The sequence below is a fragment of the Pantherophis guttatus genome, chromosome 7, assembly GCF_059756535.1.
Source record: "Pantherophis guttatus breed Tessera chromosome 7, ASM5975653v1, whole genome shotgun sequence".
In the NCBI taxonomy this organism is placed as follows: domain Eukaryota; kingdom Metazoa; phylum Chordata; class Lepidosauria; order Squamata; family Colubridae; genus Pantherophis; species Pantherophis guttatus.
In genome coordinates, this window is record NC_142069.1 from 16,852,099 (window position 1) to 16,869,695 (window position 17,597).

At 38.0% G+C, this 17,597-nt stretch overlaps 1 protein-coding gene across 18 annotated transcripts in view; it reads right to left on the minus strand.

The window, feature by feature from the left end:
• ERC1 (ELKS/RAB6-interacting/CAST family member 1) overlaps nt 1-17,597 on the minus strand; it is a 149,452-nt gene that overhangs the window by 103,305 nt on the left and 28,550 nt on the right. For 8 of the 18 annotated variants that reach the window (XR_015728847.1, XR_015728846.1, XR_015728849.1 and 5 more), the window contains exons 4-7: nt 16,585-16,659; nt 15,412-15,567; nt 10,049-10,216; nt 3,073-3,240 (exon numbers count right to left, since the gene is read on the minus strand). Coding sequence is in view for 10 of the 18 variants with exons in the window: in XM_087873697.1 (XP_087729823.1) it covers nt 3,073-3,240; nt 10,049-10,216; nt 15,412-15,567; nt 16,585-16,659 (567 nt within the window). In the remaining 8 variants the exon portion in view is untranslated. Of the gene's footprint in view, nt 1-3,072; nt 3,241-10,048; nt 10,217-12,245; nt 12,339-15,411; nt 15,568-16,584; nt 16,660-17,597 lie in introns of all 18 variants that reach the window. The other 10 variants (XR_015728844.1, XR_015728848.1, XM_087873695.1 and 7 more) reach the window with 2 other exon arrangements.

The following is a 17,597-nucleotide window of genomic DNA, read 5'->3' on the forward strand; positions in this document are numbered from 1 at the left end:
AGACTTTATGGTTCTACTGTGCAGAATCTAGAGACAAGAGGGAATGGCAACAAGGAGGAACACAGGAAGACCCCCAAGGCTCTAAGGCGTCTTCTGCCTTTATGCAACTGAATCCAGTCATTTGGCCTCAAGCTCAATTCTGTCTCTAAAAGCATGAAGCACTTAGGATGCTCTATGCTTGTCTGAATAAGAAAGCATTTTCTTATCATTGCACACCAGAACAGTTAGACACAAGGACAGTCCCCCACCCAAATGTCATCATTCTGCTAAATCTGCTAATTCTGCTAATTTCTGCAACACTGTCAAACTATTTAGTAAGGCTGTATTACTATTATTCTCATCTTTCCAATTACCTATCTCCTTTTCTACTTATGACTATAACTTTGTTGCTTGTATCTTTACAATTTATATTGTTTTAATTTCCTAGTATGATTTATGTTGATTGCTTATTTAGTATCCTATGACTATCACTAAGTGTTGTATCTTATGATTTATGATAAATATATTTTTATCATGTCTATGATCATGATTTATCATTTATGGCTTTTATGTACACTGAGAGCTTATGCACCAAAGACAAATTCCTTGTGTGTCCAATCACACTTGGCCAATAAAGAGTTCTGTTCTGTTCTGTTCTGTTCTGTTCTGTTCTATTCTATTCTATTCTATTCTATTCTATTCTATTCTATTCTATTCTATTCTATTCTATTCTATTCTATTCTATTCTATTCTATTCTATTCTATTCTATTCTATTCTATTCTGCTTCACTCTGAATAAACAAACTAATGGTATCAGAAGTATGGCTTTCAGGAAAGAGTTAGGGTTAGGATTTAGAGGATTTCCTTTCCATTAAAGTTTATGATGTATTTGTCAAGAATTTAAAGTGTCCCAAGGTATTTTGCTGAAGTGACCAACAGCTATCTCCCTGGAAACTACAATATTTTATTAGCCAACTGAACGAACAGTTAATTCAACTGTAGTTAATGTTAAGTCTTACTAAGTCCCTTTCAGTTCAGTAGCTAAACAAGCAGAAGACTAAGTTAAGACATGTATCTTTAATCAGTTGGTGGCCTAAAATAGAAACATAGTCAATAAAAATACATATGAAGGGTCTTTACAGGCATATAGAGAAAGTCTAATCTTAGAATTTGTACCAGCAAGTAAGTGGGAATCTCTACTATTTTAACACATGTCCCCAAACTGACTTTAATTGAAATATCAATTCTATTTTCCAAGTCAATAATTTATTACAAAGTTCAGAAATCCATAACAGAATTCCACACGAGAAATTCTTCAGAGAATGGCATTTATTGTAATTGCATGTGAGAAATGTCTAATCAGCTATTACTGTCCTATTTAATTTCTTGCGAATAGAAAAATTTAAAAAGCACAGGAAAAATGTGTACACACTGATGGAGGACTGATGGTTGTAGTGTAGGAACCTCAAATTACTTTGTTCTAATGCAAATACAAAAAGATTACACAAAAAAGATCAGAGAAAAAAATAATCCTTCTAAATATGTCTGGGAAAAAACTGCTGGGAAAATATGTATGTGTGTGTGTATACTTTAAAAATCAACAGAACTATGATGTACAATTCAAACCAATAAAAAGCAAACTAAAAATGCCATTCAGTAGAGCCATAAAAATACAACCTCTTTCTAAGAGAAATACCCTATTTAAATCAATTTAAAATGTAAAACTGTCTCAGCTATCTAAAAATAATGGAGACCACATGCATATTACATCAATCCATTGTGTCTGCTCTCTCCCTCTTACACACCCTGGGAAGATGATTAAAGAGGACCTATTAAAATTAGAGTAAAGCTCGTGACATAGACTTTCAAGCTCCGTAGGACATTTTATTCTATAAATCTATTTTATTTCTTGTACAAGCTGTCACACTGCTTATTTTCTCTCAATTAATATTAGCAAACAGTTCACATAAATAGCAGCCAGGAAGTTTTCACAGACTTCAGTGAAACAGTCTCGAAAACACATTTTCAAGAATGTCAATAATAATTTAGTTTTGTAATGCTTATATATGTTAAAATATAGTAGAATGTAAGTATAATAAGATGAAATAACAGTAAGCAAAAGACTTTCTGCATGTTATATAGAATTCTTAGTACTCTTACAAAATCCTGCCCACTTAAACTAATTACTGAATATAATTACTGATAGGCACTTAAAGATCAACAAAGAGATATTGATATTCAAATCATGTTTTAATTTAATGAGAATTAATTAAGTAAAGTGACTAAGACTTCTTTTTCATTCTACTGCAAGGAAGAGTTACGATACTCAAGGTGTAATCTTAAACATCTTGTAGCTAAAACCTTGCATGTCTTGATGAAACCATTTTTTCCCAGACTTCTCCTGGTTAACCCTAACCATTTATTTGAGGAGACTGGAATAAAAGAAGCACTACAGAAAGAGAGCTGCTCAAAATATCTAGGATCACTTTATTTATTTGTTCAATTTATATTCCACTTTTTTGCTCAATTAAGTATTTAAAGCATAGGTTTCTCCAGACGTTTGAACTATAATTTCATGATTCCTTACTACTTTAGCCTGTATTATTGAAGAAGGTGGGGTTGTACCCAAATAATCTGGAAGGAAACAGGTTGATTATTATACAATATAGTTTGAGCAATTAGTTAGTTTGATTAGTTTTTTTCAAACGAACTGTAATCAGATAACACACTGTATATATAGACATTGAAACTGTTGCTCTTTCTATATATAGCAAAATAATAATAATAATAATAATAATAATACATTCACACACACACACACACACACACACACACACACACTATAGTATCATTACTTCTTAAATGTCTAACAAGAATAGTAGTTAACTTGTACTTAATTCATGCTTTCCATAAGTATTTACTTATGGCTTATTGTGGTAACCATTCAAATTCATAGATTTTTTTAAAAAATGAAAGCCACTGTGCTTTGGCCCTATCAAACTATAGTATTTATGCAGCAAGAAAAAAATAACAAATAACATTCTGGTGAAAATAAAAGACTTCAGTTTTTAAAACAATGTTTGGTAAGCCTACCTTTTTTTGAAGAATGTTAACCTTGCGTTCTTTCACATCAAGCATATCCTTGAGATCATGAATCTCTCCGGCTTGAGTTCCCTTCTCCTCAGCCATCTCTTGAATTTGCTTAGTCTTTTTGTTCAACATTGCCTCCTTCTCTTCCAGGCGCAACCGAAGTGCATCTACCTGAATTCAGTCACAAGGGGAAAAAAAATCCAGTTTCTTTTCACTAAAATGCTTTTAAGCAAGTAAACATTACTAACAAATAATTGATCGATACATGTGTACTGTATTTATCTTCTTCTCTTCCTCACTAAGAATTAGTAAACTGAGGGCGCAGATCTCTCCCTGTTGGGCTTGGGGTTCTCTGTTGCTGTTCCCCACTATAGGGAGAAGGATCTATTTATTCAGTCTGTCCCAGGCGACTGATGGACCAGCTTAGAGTAGTTCCTATAGCAGTGATGGCTAACCTTTTTGTTGTTGCGTGCCGAAAGCGCGCACACGCCCGCCTGCACCCATAATGCAATGCTCATGTGTCCCCCCCCGCACATGCACACGTGACCCTCCTGCGCTCCCCCGTGCCCCGTTTTGGGCCTAATAGGCCTCCTTGCAGCCTCCTGGGAGCAAAAAAGGGGTTGCAGGGAGGCGCCGCACCCTCCCTGCGCCCTGTTTTGGGTCTAGTAGGCCTCCCTGCACTTATAACTCATAATGCAATGCCCCCTCCCGTGCACCCCACCCACCCGCATGCAACCCCCTGCTCTCCCGTGCCCCCTGTGCATGCATGAGCGCCTCCCGCATGCCCCCTCCCCCTGCAAGGTGGAGACCCCAAAACCAGCTGTCAGGTGGGAGGCGTGTACGCATGTGCAGTGGGGCTGAGCTGGGACGACGGCTCATGTGCCCACAGAGAGGGCCCTGTGTGCCATCTGTGGCATGTGTGCAATAGGTTCGCCATCACGGTCCTATAGCTATGATATATGATTCTACTGAAGCTACAATCTTGGAATGAACAAACAATGTTGGCCTTGAATCAGAGACCCACAGAGTCTCCGATTTTCAGATATACCATGGGGAATGAAGTGACAAAAGAGCCATCCATAAAACCACTGGAGAAAGAGGAGCAAGTCAAGTTAAACACATATAAGAGTCTGTGTTAAGGACTAACTTGTGGCAATTTGGGGGAGGGGAAAGGCATACTTATTTCTTATTGTGTCTGCAGACTGCCATCCAGTAATCATATTTTGGCTGATCAGGTTGCTGCTGGATGCAATTCAAGGTATTCGCTATCATCTTCAAAGCCCTACATGGCATGGGGCCAGGTTATTTACTCCAATTGTATCTGCATGCTCCTGGTTCCCTCAGTGAAATATTAACCCCTGATAGGTCCTAGGAAGCAGTTCCTGGAAAAATCTTCCTCCAGAAACATGGACAACCCCAGTGTTACTGGGTTTTCTTCTCCCAGGTACTGGCCAGGCTGCTAATTTGGATACATCAGTGAGGATGTATAGCATAGGTACTTTGTGTTTTTAATGAGAGGTCCTTGACCTGGGTTTCTTTCTTTTTTTTAACTTTTGTTGTTTTAAAGTGGATAGACAGGCAGCCTTACAAATCTGATTAACAAATAATAAATTATGAAGAATTGCTGTTAGAAAAGGATTTAGGGATGGAGAAGGTTAAAAAAATAGGAACTTGACAAAAGAATTATCAAATTGTATTTTGTAAATTTGTAAGAACAGGGAAAATTCTCTTATTATAGTAGAAATTGGAATAAACTATATCTTTGAATGTTCTTTCTATCCTGTATGGTACAATAGTGAATTTTTACTACCAAACTGATGTACTACTCTACTATCACTGTAGTTCAGGCACCTAGAAATATAACTAAATTATTATTTCTTAAAATTTCTTTTGTGTATCTTAGGCAAACTAGGAAAAGAGATTTATTAAAAAGCTGTAATCTGAGCTGATCAGATATACAGGTAAGTTCAAATGGTTGCTAAACAGTAAGTCTTTAACCAAGGGATATTTGTCTATGTGTACGTGAGTGCGTACGTATGTGTAAAATTAAAATTTAAAATCACAGTGAGTGTCCTAAATATTTTATTTAAATATCAAATAGAAGTAGAGATTTACTTTACATGTGCAGAATAGACAAAACTGGAATATTAGTAAATATTTTCACATGAGAAAATAAATTTCTTGGGCACTGAATTTATGTTTCTACACTGAATTGGTAAGGAGTAGGCCAAATAACTGGCACTTTAAAAAAAATCCAAAACAAACAAAAATTATTTTAAGAAAACGATTTGGCACAATATTCTTGTAAGCCAAAGAGATCACGTGCACAGTAATAAAATTAAATATAGATGAATGATTTTATTCCAAAATAAACGTTGCTTTATTTACAAAAATATTCTAAGTTCCTTGGTCTATTTTTAAAGCCTCTTTCTCGAATTCAAACTTGCTATAATATCCTCTCTACCTATTCGCCTTTTGGAATAAAGAAGCTCAAGATATTTTGCATTTCAGACCACTGTTACAAAAGTCACTGCCAACTTTAGGCAACTTAAAACAAAACAGATGTGCCACATAAAAACCCAAGATGTAAATTTATAAATCCAATGGTATCCGTGGTAATTCATATCACTGATTCATTAATTACCCCAAAGAAATTCATTATGCAGAAAACATATTGAATTTCTTGGCCACTGGCAAATGTGAAACATACTGGCAGCTGTTATTAATTCATGTTCTCTCTGAAGATGCATATTTATGTACTAAATAACAGAAGCCCATACTGCTTTAAAGGCCAAAAAAAAAATTTTTTTTTGGATCACAAAATAATTTATAATAAAGATTTAAGAAATGTCATCTCCATTCCTATACCGTTACAGACCATTTTTTTTTTCATCATGATGCTTCACAGAAGCTCTCTACATGTAACTTTCATTGTACAATTTCCTGTACAATTTGTTTTCTCTTTCAGGCTCTTTGTTATAATATTCAGTAAGAGATTATACAAAGATTGCCTTGCCCCTCCTCAAACTGCTAAATGGAAGTTTTAAATCAGGTAACTCCAAATTGTTAGGCTAAACATTTAAAGAACAGTATAACTTTTGTAAATCAAATTAATGTTAGATAAAAAAGCATTTTGAGTCATAATATAAGTTAATGTCTAAAAATATCCTGAAATTTAGAATTTTGTCAATTTAGGATATTTCAACTTTCAGAACCAAAGCAGTGAAATATAACAATTATTTAACTGATAAGAAAGAATTCAACTTATAGCTATGAAAATGATCATTTCGTATTTTGCAAACTGTTTTCCAATTAGGTATTTGCAACCTAATTGGAAAACTAATCCTATTCTAATCTTATTGTAATTCTGATTCTAACAGAAGACAAATTTTAATAACTAATATACTGGCGCCCTCTTATGGCTAATATACATAACTTTAGTTAGCCCTAAGGAAGCAATTACACACACACACACAAAAATATACATAGTTATTTATGTTTATATTGAACATTTCCCAGTTAAAAAGGTAATGGAAATTTTACCCACCCCTATATGTATTATTTTCAGTACACATGGTCTTCTAGAAATATATACCCAGAGGTGGTATTCAGCCAGTTCTGACAGGTTCTGGAGAACTGGTAGCGGAAATTTTGAGTATTTTGGAGAACCGGTAAATACCACCTCTGGCTGGCCCCGCTCCATCTATTCGCTACCTCCCGAGTCCCAGCTGATCGGAGTCGCAGCTGATTGTCTGGGTCTTCTTTTGTTGCCCTGCACAGGAGAACGGAGCTGGAAAGCGGGTTAGTGGGGTGGGGAGGGAATGGGGATTTTACAGTATCCTTCCCCTGGAGTGGGGTGGAAATGGGGATTTTACAGTATTCTTCCCCTGCCACGCCCACCAAGCCACGCCCACAGAACCGGTAGTAAAAAAAAAATTGAATACCACCACTGCATATATCGTATTTTTCGCACTATAAGACACACTTGACCATAATGCACCTAGGTTTAGAGGAGGAAAACGGGCAATGACAAAGACAGAAGAAGTGGGGTTTAGCACTGTAAAAGGACCCCACTGTGGTGGCCCGTATTTTTTGCTCCATAAGATGCACAAACATTTCCACCCACTTTTGGGGGGGGGGGGGGCGGAGAGTGCGTCTTATGGAGTGAAAAATACGGTATTTAATCTATGGCACACAAATACATGTCAAAGTAACATATTAGCCAATGGCAATACCACTGTTAGAGTAAAAGCTGCAAAAATGCTTGATTTTTCCCTTTATATTTATGATATTGGTATATTTAAAACAAAGAACCAAATAACCAATTTCCTGTCATTCATTTTTCAATGTCAAGATTAAAGGACTTCTGTAAATAAACAACTCTTTTAAAGATCTGAATCCTAACATGAAATTGATATTTTTATGTGTACTGTTTGCTCATACCAGTAGTCCTCAATTTATGGTTATTTATATAATGATGGTCCAGAATTACAATGGCGTTGGAAAGGGTACTTTACAGCCTATAAAGTACTCCTGGCCATCGCAAAATGTCACACCACCACCCTTGAGGTCATATGATAGTAATAATAATAACTTTATTGTCATTGTACATGTATACACAGTATACCCATACAACGAGATTCACTTAACACCCAAAGACCAGGTCCAACACACATAACAATCCCCAAACACACTCCCACCCACCACAATTCCTCCCCCCTAAACTACCCAAACATCCACACAACAGACCAAGTAATTAGGATCCAGGTGCTTGGCAACTTGTTAGCCCTTGCTGAATGGTGGAGAATCAATATTCAGGAATGAGAGAGATCTTTTAGAGTTTGTCACCAACTACAAATGATCGTGTGACTGCAATGTTCTCTGCCAGCTTCCCTAGAATGCCAATGGGAAAGCTGGCACTCAAAGCTGCTGCCTAGAGTTGCAAGCTGCTGCCCCTCTCATCTTTGGGGCTGGCTGAAAGAGCTACCTCCTAAGGAGAGCTTAACTCTTTGGGGGAGGAGGGCACTGAAGCAGAGCCAAAATTCTGAAGATTTTGGCTCTGTTCCTGCACCCCAATGAAGGAATTTGCTTCCATGCATGGAAGGGAGCTGAACTCCTTCAATGGAGTCCAGAAATGGAGCCCGAAATCCTTCAGCATCCCATTGAAGGAGTTCCTTACCATGCAAAGAGGAAAGCTGAATTCTTTCAGCGTGCAGTTCTTTCATCCAGCCTCTAGAAAAAAGAGTTAGATGAAATCCAAGCAGTGTCAGCATGGTAAGGGGGTACAGGAGACCTTGGGAGGTTCGGCGCAAGCTGTACATGAGTGTCTCTTTGCTTGTGGGTTGAAAATCCTGCTTGGATTTTGGCAGGGAGGATTTTCATCTCCTGAGGGGAGCCTTACAGGATCTCCCATATCCCCCTGAGGAACCCCATGGTTCTTATTCCAGCTGCTTAACAACCCGTGCAATTGCTTAACAACTACAAGCAAGAGTGCCAGGATTGTGGTTGTTGAGCGAAGCAGTTATGTGTCAACTCACTTAACTTCTACTTTGCTCAATGATCCACATTCTGGTCCCAACTGTGATCATTAATCAAGCACTTCCTGCATTTGTAAATAAAAGATAAAGCAGAATACAGTCAGGATGTAAAATGTCACACAGAGCCGAGGTGGCGCAGTGGTAAGGGTGCAGCTACTTCAGCTGACTGCTAGTTCAAGACTGACAGCAAGTTGTCAATTAAAATGATCTCTTTTCCAATGTGAAATAATCTCGTACTTCTTTCAGTGTCAATTCTAAATGTCTTATACGAGCATTTAAATTGAGCACCATTTGTCTTCTACTACGACCCGAAAGGAGGATTTGGAACACGATAACAAAACGTGATTAAGAGGAAACTAACTTTAATCAGGTTTAATTTTGATGCAGATGTAAACAAGTTTAGTAGCTGATAAACAGGACACGGGTGTCTTATAGACTAGTTAAAGAAGACAAAATGGAGGTAGGAATGGAGAGTCAGTTTTAACTCTGGATGAAAATAAACTACTGTATTTTTTGGAGTGTAAGATGCACTTCCCCACCCCCAAAAGAGGCTGCAAATTTAGATGCGTCTTATACTCCGAATGTAGCTTTTTCGAAGCTTTTTTCCAGCCCTAACGAGGTGCTAGCAAGTGAAGCGATTTTCCGTGCTTTGCTTTGCCTGTTCCCTTCGACTCTCAGCTGTGCTTTAAAAGCTTTTTTCCAGCCCTAACAAGGTGCTAGAGTGAAGTGATCGCTGTGCTTTGCCTGCTTTTCTCATTGCTGCTCCCTCTCAGCTGTGCTTTAGAAGCACAGATAAAAAGCGGGAGAGTGCACTCAAAACCAGCAAACTAATGTGCTGAAGCTGACCAGATTAAGGACGCTAGCCAGATGAATACCTGGTAGGCAGATTCCCCCCCCCCCCCCCGCATTTTCTTCCCCAAAAACTAAGCTGCGTCTTATACTCCGGTGTGTCTTGTACTCTGAAAAATACGGTATTTCTTTTCAATGGGTCCTAAATGATCACATCAGGAAAGGTAAGCTTATGGATGATAACAAATGACAGATATTCCTCATTTAATATCAATAATTGGGACTGGAATTTCCATTTAACAAAAGCTATGAGAATTATCAATATTTAGGGATCACAGAGATCGTCTAGGGCTTGTCACGAGCTGCAAGTGATAAACAATGGGAGAGAAGAACTATTATCTTCGTACTATGTTTACAGATTAACTAGTGGACATTGCTGAATAGACCAGATTCTTTGTTTTCTCAATTCTTTCTTATGATTTAAAGAGATATTCAAGTATGGAATTTGAATCTCTCTTTAAAACATAGGAAGTCACAGATTTTCCTTCTAACTTAAGAAGAACTGAAGAAAAAACACCCAGAAGGAATGCACATTCCACAGCCCAACCCAATCATCGTGCAGAACTCCCTGGTATTAGGGATATATTTGTTACCTCTGTTTGCAGGATGGCAGCTCTCTGTTCTTTTGCTGTGAGGGATTCCTTGAGTACATCAATATGTTGCTTGCTATCAGAAAACTGGTTTGTGAGGGTTTCCAATTTTGTCTGTAAAGCCAGCAACTCTGTATCTTTTCGGGATAGTTCCTGTTTCACTTGACCAATCTATAGGAAGAACCAAGTATGAGAATATATGTTATAAAATGGCAAGAATGCATTCAGAAGCATTATGGAAATGGCTTCATTCCATGTTTAGCACCACATTTCCAGCAATCTCAAAGGTATGGCATCAAGCCAGCTCAAGAAATCTGAATAAAGGAACAGTAAACCTGAAAAAAGCATGCTTTTGTGTAAGTTTAAAGAGTTTTTGAGGAAAAGAGAATAAAGCATTTCTAAAAGAAAGCTCCTTGATAGGAAGACGATAAGACTATATAGTTGTAGTAAACAGCTTCTCTTATAACCACTAGCCTCACTTTGTGGAAGGCCAAAATTGAAAAAGGCCCAAATACCAAGGAAATCAGTCGTAGCATAAGGTATTTTTTTTAAGCACTCAAAAGTGAACAGCAGGAAAAGAAACCCTGGTTTTTAGTAAGCAGAAATTATTCAGATTTGATGAAAACTATCACTAGAACATTTTACATGCCTGCATTATTATTACCTCACATCTTTTTTCACTTTAGCTTTAATTGCTTCCTCAGACCTCAAGAGACGCAGGATAAAATATAAATGTAAACCAGAGCAACATACACGGGCAAATATAGTTTCAGTTCATTTCCAAGGTTATTTCCAAGGCTTGGGGATAATTAGCTACTAGTTGAAGCGTAACTAAAATCTTATAATATACTGGCCATCTTTTAAAACCTTATGTGAAAATGGCAAAATCTTGCTAGATTTCATACAAGAACATTAAGATCTCATGAAATTTCATGCAATAAAACTGAGCAACGAAGTCAAAACCTGATGAAAGTTAGCAATCTCAATTCATTCCATCATTTTGGGTAAAATCTTTTGAGGGCAAAATATGCTTTTATATCTGTGGGTATCATATTGCTGACCCCAGTCCATGGAAGGAATTTAAATAATAAATAGTAAGTCTTTTTATCCTTCATTAGACTTCCAGCTCTTTAAAAACATCTTTAGATCTAATAGTAATATCAAGATGCCAAAAAGTATTTCCTCTTCCTTTGTTATAAATATTATCTACTACCTGACCTCAGAGACAAGTGTAACTTCACTTCATTTTGCCTTAAGACCTAATTTTTAAGATGAAAAATACAATGGTTTCCTATTTCCTACACAATAGGACAACTAGATTACATTTATAGGAGGATACAAAGTTCAGAAACTTTCAAAATCAACAAATCAAGTTTCTCAAACACACAAATATTGGTATAGTGGTGAAGACTGTGAGTTCCAGACCTGCCTGAGGCATGAAAGCTAGCTGGGTGACTTTGGGCTAGTTATTCTCTATCAGTCCAACACACAACACAGGGTTGTTGTTCTGGGGAAAATAGGAAGAGGAAGGAGTATTAAGTATGTTTGCTGCTTTGAGTTACTTATAAAATAAAATAAAAAATCTAAAACATTTTTTTCCACCTATAAAGGAGCCCAGAATGGATTCAAGACCACAGATTAGCTCACACATTTTCAAATGGTAAAATTCCTCTTTTAAATATATATCAGGGAATTGCATTTTACTAGAACTAGAAATTGAATTTGCTGCATACAATAAATCATAAAACGATGAAATGTGCCCATGCGTGATATGTAAAAAGCATCATTCCAGGAAGTTCAAGCAACGCAAGATTCGCATTTATGCCCCTAACAGTGCATTAAAACTATGCAACCTTATTAAAACAAGATTACCTCTGCTAGATCAAATTATTCATTTCAAAAGCTTAATACATGCATCTCAAAGATACAAATCATGCTGTGGCAATTTCCTTTCATATTCTGTCTAAGCGCTAAAATTACAATTCATGCAACCGTAGTGATCTTTTAAACTGAGCAACTAATATTGGGTGTTCAAAGGAGTAGATTATACATCGTAATATATCAACCAGGTGTGAATGAGGACAGATGCAGAAGGGTTAGTTTTCTTGCTCTTTAGTGTTGCAGAGGGTAAAGGAAAGGAAAGTAAGCCATCCCCAGAAAGCTAGCAGAGCGGCGCCGCATAAAGAAACTTCAGTCTTACAGCAGAGACCTCTGTCTGGAGATCGGCCACTTTTTTTTTCAGTTCCTCCCCTTGAACCTCTTTGGTATTTAGCTCTTCCTTCAGTTGCTCTACCTGCCACGACATTGTTAATTCTTTTACATTTAGAGCAAAATGTTTTCCTCTTAACCTGCCACTACTTGAAGAGATGCAAAGCGTCGCAAACATATAAACAGCTAACAAACCCACCCATGATTAAACACCAGTTTCCCAGAATAACTATTTATTTATTTATTATTTTATTTATTAATTAAGTTTATATGCTGCCCTCTCTCTCACAGCAATAAAAACAGATAAAATCAATATTAAGTGTTAAAAACCATTAAAACTCCCCTTAAAAACCCGGAAAGAAGGCAGGTCAGGGGCCACCCGGAGCTCCAGGGGGAGTTGATTCCATAAGGTAGGTGCGCCCACAGAGAAAGCCCATTCCCTGGGAGTCGCCAGATGACACTGCCTGGCCAATGGCACTCCAAGGAGGCCCTCCCTGTGGGAACGCACCGGGCGATGGGGAGCTGTCGCTGGCCGCAGATGGTCCATCAGGTACCCCGGGCCTAGGCCATGTAAGGCTTTATAGGCAATAACCAGCACCTTGAATCTCACCCGGAGGGCAACAGGTAGCCAATGCAAGTCGCGCAGGAGGGGTGTAACATGAGTGTGTCGGGACACTCCCATCACTACCCGCGCGGCTGCATTCTGCACCAGCTGAAGCCTCCGAGTGCTCTTCATGGGCAGCCCCATGTAGAGAGCATTGCAGTAGTCGATCCAGGAGGTCATGAGCGCATGAGTGACTGTGCGGAGGTCATCACGGTCCAGGTAGGGGTGCAATTGGCGCACCAGACGAATCTGTGCAAATGCCCCCCTGGTCATGGTCGCAACATGATCTTCCAAAGTCAATCATGAATCCAGGAGGACGCCTAAATTGTGTGCCCTTTCAATAGGGGGCAACACCTCACCCCCTATGACCAATGATGGAATATTCCCTTGGAACCGAGATGCCGGTACCCACAGCCACTCTGTCTTGGCGGGGTTGAGCTGAAGCCTGTTCCTCCCCATCCAGAGCCGCACCGCTTCCAGGCACCGGGACATCACGTCAAGGGCATCACTGGGCTGGTTCAGGGTGGATATAAAAAGTTGGGTATCATCAGCGTACTGATGATACCTCACCCCAAAACCACGGATGATCTCCCCCAGCGGCTTCATATAGATGTTGAACAAAAGGGGAGAGAGGACCAACCCCTGAGGTACCCCACATGTGAGGGACCTCGAGGCCGACCTCTGTCCCCCTGCCAACACCGCTTATGCACACCCCGAGAGGTAAGAGGTGAACCACCGAAGAACGGTGCCTCCCACTCCTAACCCCTCAAGGCACCGCAGTAAGATACCATGGTCGATGGTATCGAAAGCCCCCAAAAGGTCTAATAAGACCAAGACAGAGGAATATCCCTTGTCCCGAGCCCTCCAGAGGTCATCCACCAGCGCGACCAATGCCATCTCCGTGCTGTACCCGGGCCTGAAACCTGACTGGTACGGGTCCAGATATAATGTTTCATCCAGGACCAAAGGGAGCTGATGTGCCACCACACTCTCAACAACCTTCGCCATAAAGCGAAGGTTGGAGACAGGATGAAAGTTATTCAAAGTAGCTGGATCCAGGGTAGGCTTCTTGAGGAGGGGTCTCACCACCGGCTCCTTCAAGGCAGCCGGAAAGTGCCCCTCACCCAAAGAAGCTGTAATCACTGCCTGGATCCAGCCGCGTGTAACCTCCCGGGCCAAATAAACCAGCCAGGAGGGACATGGGTCCAACACACACGTGGTGGCGCTCAGCTTCCCCATGATCCTGTCCACTTCCTCGGGAGTAACAGGATCAAACTCTTCCCAAATCACCAGACCTGTCGTCCCCTCCCCGACCGACCCAAATAAATACTGCTGCTCTTGAAAACTAACTGGAAACTGCCGTTGATCCAAAATAAGGAAGTGCTTTTTCATTTATATTACACTTTATTTGCTGCATTTGTACCTAGTCCATTTCTGGATTTAATGTAGAACTACCCCTTAGAATCAGTGGTGGTATTCAGCCAGCTCTACCCGGTTCAGGCGAACTGGTAGCGGCAGCTGTGGAAGGCTCCGCCCACCCGCCCGGACATCATCATGTCCCATTTTTCACGCTCTGTGCATGCATGGAGGTGGAGCGTGTGCTCACATTTGCGAACTGGTAGTGAAGGTAAGTGAATACCATCCCTGCTTAGAATGTTTTTGGGAAGACCTGTTCTTTGTGCTTTCTTTAAGTGATGTGAGACACATACCTTCCAGAGAGCACATGATGGCCCTTCAGCTATAGTATTACTGAATTGGGCCCTTCCGGAAGTCTTAGATATATCTTTTTGGCATCAAGTAACCATATTATTCACCCATGTCTTATAAACAATAATCTTGTAAAAAAAAAAACTTTTGGATTTGCTAGTTGGCTTCCTTTCACTATTTTCAGCTCAGTTTAGTATTTTAATCATAACCACATCAAATACTGAATTGATTGGAAGCTACATAAATAAGGCAAGCTATGCATTTTAATCTGATTACTCTACTGCCCAAAGTTAATTAGCATATAATCAACAATTTATAATGCAGACCCCAATTTCAGCATTTTTCAAAGAAAGCCCAGGGTGTTTCCTCCTTTTTCTCTAACATTAAGCAGACTTTAAAAACATGTATATTGATTATAGTTTGGGCAATGCATGACCACTTGTAACCTTCTGAGGTCTTCCACCCTGATGAATCTTAAATTTCAAAGTCATCATTTTCTCCAAGACACTTTGTTATATCATGGACAGTTGTTTACATTAATTTATGCAAGAAATGTCCCTTGAGTATTTTACCAGAGTATGAACAACACACAGTTTTATTTAATTGTGCTGACGCAATTCAATTTTCCTAAACTGGTTTCTACATCTTAAATCAAATTTGGTTCACCAATCTTAAATGATAGTTACACAGATTTATAGCGTTGCTTAAGCATTTTCACTTAATTTGAAGGAACTCTAGTAGAGAAAATAGATCACTATAATCCTTTATCTATTCTGTGATTCAGTGGATGAATTCGTTTTTGGGGGAATTGAAAGCTATTTTTTAACATACGCTGTTTAATTATTACCTTGTTTTTCATAAATTTGGAATGGCTACGATACACCTCCATTTGTTTAATTTCTTCTTCACGTTCCTCTGTGCTGAGTGCACCATTTGATTTCAACATTTGGATTTCTTCTTCCAAATCTCGGAGTCCACGTTCCATAGAAGAAATTTTAGAATCCTTCAAATACATGGAACAATGGTTTAGTTTCCTCAAAAAAAAAAAAAAAAAGCCAATATTTTGCTAATAACATTTGAGTTTATGTCCGAGAAACCTCTCCCTGTAGCACTGTGCTATACATAATTTTTAACTGTAGCAGTTATTAAATAGGCATCTTCAGTTTAACCCAAAGGTGCTTTTTCAAAAGGTAATTTCTTGTTTTTCCCTTGAAGATGTTTTGCTTCTCATCCATGAAGCTTCTTCAGTTCTGACTGAATGGTGGAGAATGAAAGGTTTCTCCATCATTCAGCAGAACTGAAGAAGCTTCTTGGATGAGAAGCAAAACATCTTCAAGGGAAAAACAAGAAAGTTCAATTACCTTTTAAAAAAAAACACCTTTGAGACAACCATGACCTGGATGACTGAAAATCTCCACAGACATCTACAATTTAAACAGAAAACAGATATACACTAATGGAAACTGGCATTTTGAACCCAGAAATAACACTGGGAATACACTGAGAACTTGGAGGCAAATAAGAAAAAAATGCTTCAATAGAAAAACATTTATACATTTCTGCAACACAGTCAGAAGTATTTATTTGTACATTCAATGAAAATAGCTATGCTCTGCTCACTTAGAATATCATCTAGAAAAAGATGTACTATTTCTTAATTTTTTCCGTAATAATTTTTTCCTGTTTCAAATATAACAATTATTTCCTTGTTATTGAAACTATTTTATATTAAAGTCCTTCCTATGAAACAAACCATTATCTAGAATATATAACAAAATAGGCACATATTAAAAAAATTAATGATAGCAAGTATGACAATAGGGTAAAATAGACATTCATTTCACATACATAATATAAACCAGATATAAATAGTCCTGCACATTTATACAACAATACTCTAAAATCTCCTGACAATAGCAGAGATGGTAAAAAGTGCATTGTACAACATGTCAGGATGAAAATTCAAAAAATAAAAGAGAAAAAACTATTCCATTTGATAGAAAGAATTAGTTTCTTTTACCTTCATCTCTATAACAGTCTGTAAAGCTTTAGTTTTGGCAGAATCAGGAGCATTTTCAAAACGACGGTGCATCTCCTATTTAAGAAGAAGAAATATTAAGTATGGTAGGTACCTAAACACAACAGCATCGAACTTCTGGGATTCATAGAAAAAGTATTATAGGTATTAAATGATTCCATCTTTTTTCCTGGTACAGCTACGGTTATTATTATTTTTTATACAAACAAGAAATAGCTACAGTGAACTGCATATCAATGATTTTTCGCAAAAAAAAGCATACTCAAAAGTAATAGCTGAAGGAACTTTTAAAAAATTTAAATACCTATTAGCAATGATCTTATGAAACTTTCGTCTTCCAGAAGGACAAAATACTTGAAAAAAACAGGATTAATAAATAACAGCAACAATCTGCTATGTACTTAACAAGCTGATAAAGCATCTATGCCAGCGATACTCCTACATTCCCAGAGTAGCAACCACCTAGTTACTAATGACGACAGCTCTTTCCACAGTGATAACAAGGAACTGTTCATCAAAACAATTAAAGTGCAGCTGACATAAATGGTCTGTAGTTAAGAAGGAGCAAAATGAAAATGCCTGGGATTAAAACACTAGAAACTGTTTTGCACTATAGACCACAGTTAATCTTGGATTAGAATAATGACAAACAAATCATGCACTAATTTTCCTCCCATTTTTATAGCAATTTTCATAATGAAACATCAGGAAATATTAAATCACATTAAATATTAGCATAAGGTATTAAATATTGGTGTAATGTAAGCATCAAGACTAAAGGAAAAAAACTAGAGAGGAGTAAAATGTGCAAGGGGAAGAAAAGCAAAAGCAAAAAAAAGAATCTAATAAAAGAGAAAAAAGAAATATATAAAGAAGTGACCTCCAAATATAATTACAAGTATAAACAAGCGTAATAACTTTTCACCACCTCTAAGCTTACAAATATTTATCTCATCATCTCTTACCTCTGAACAAATCCATAAAACATTATCTTT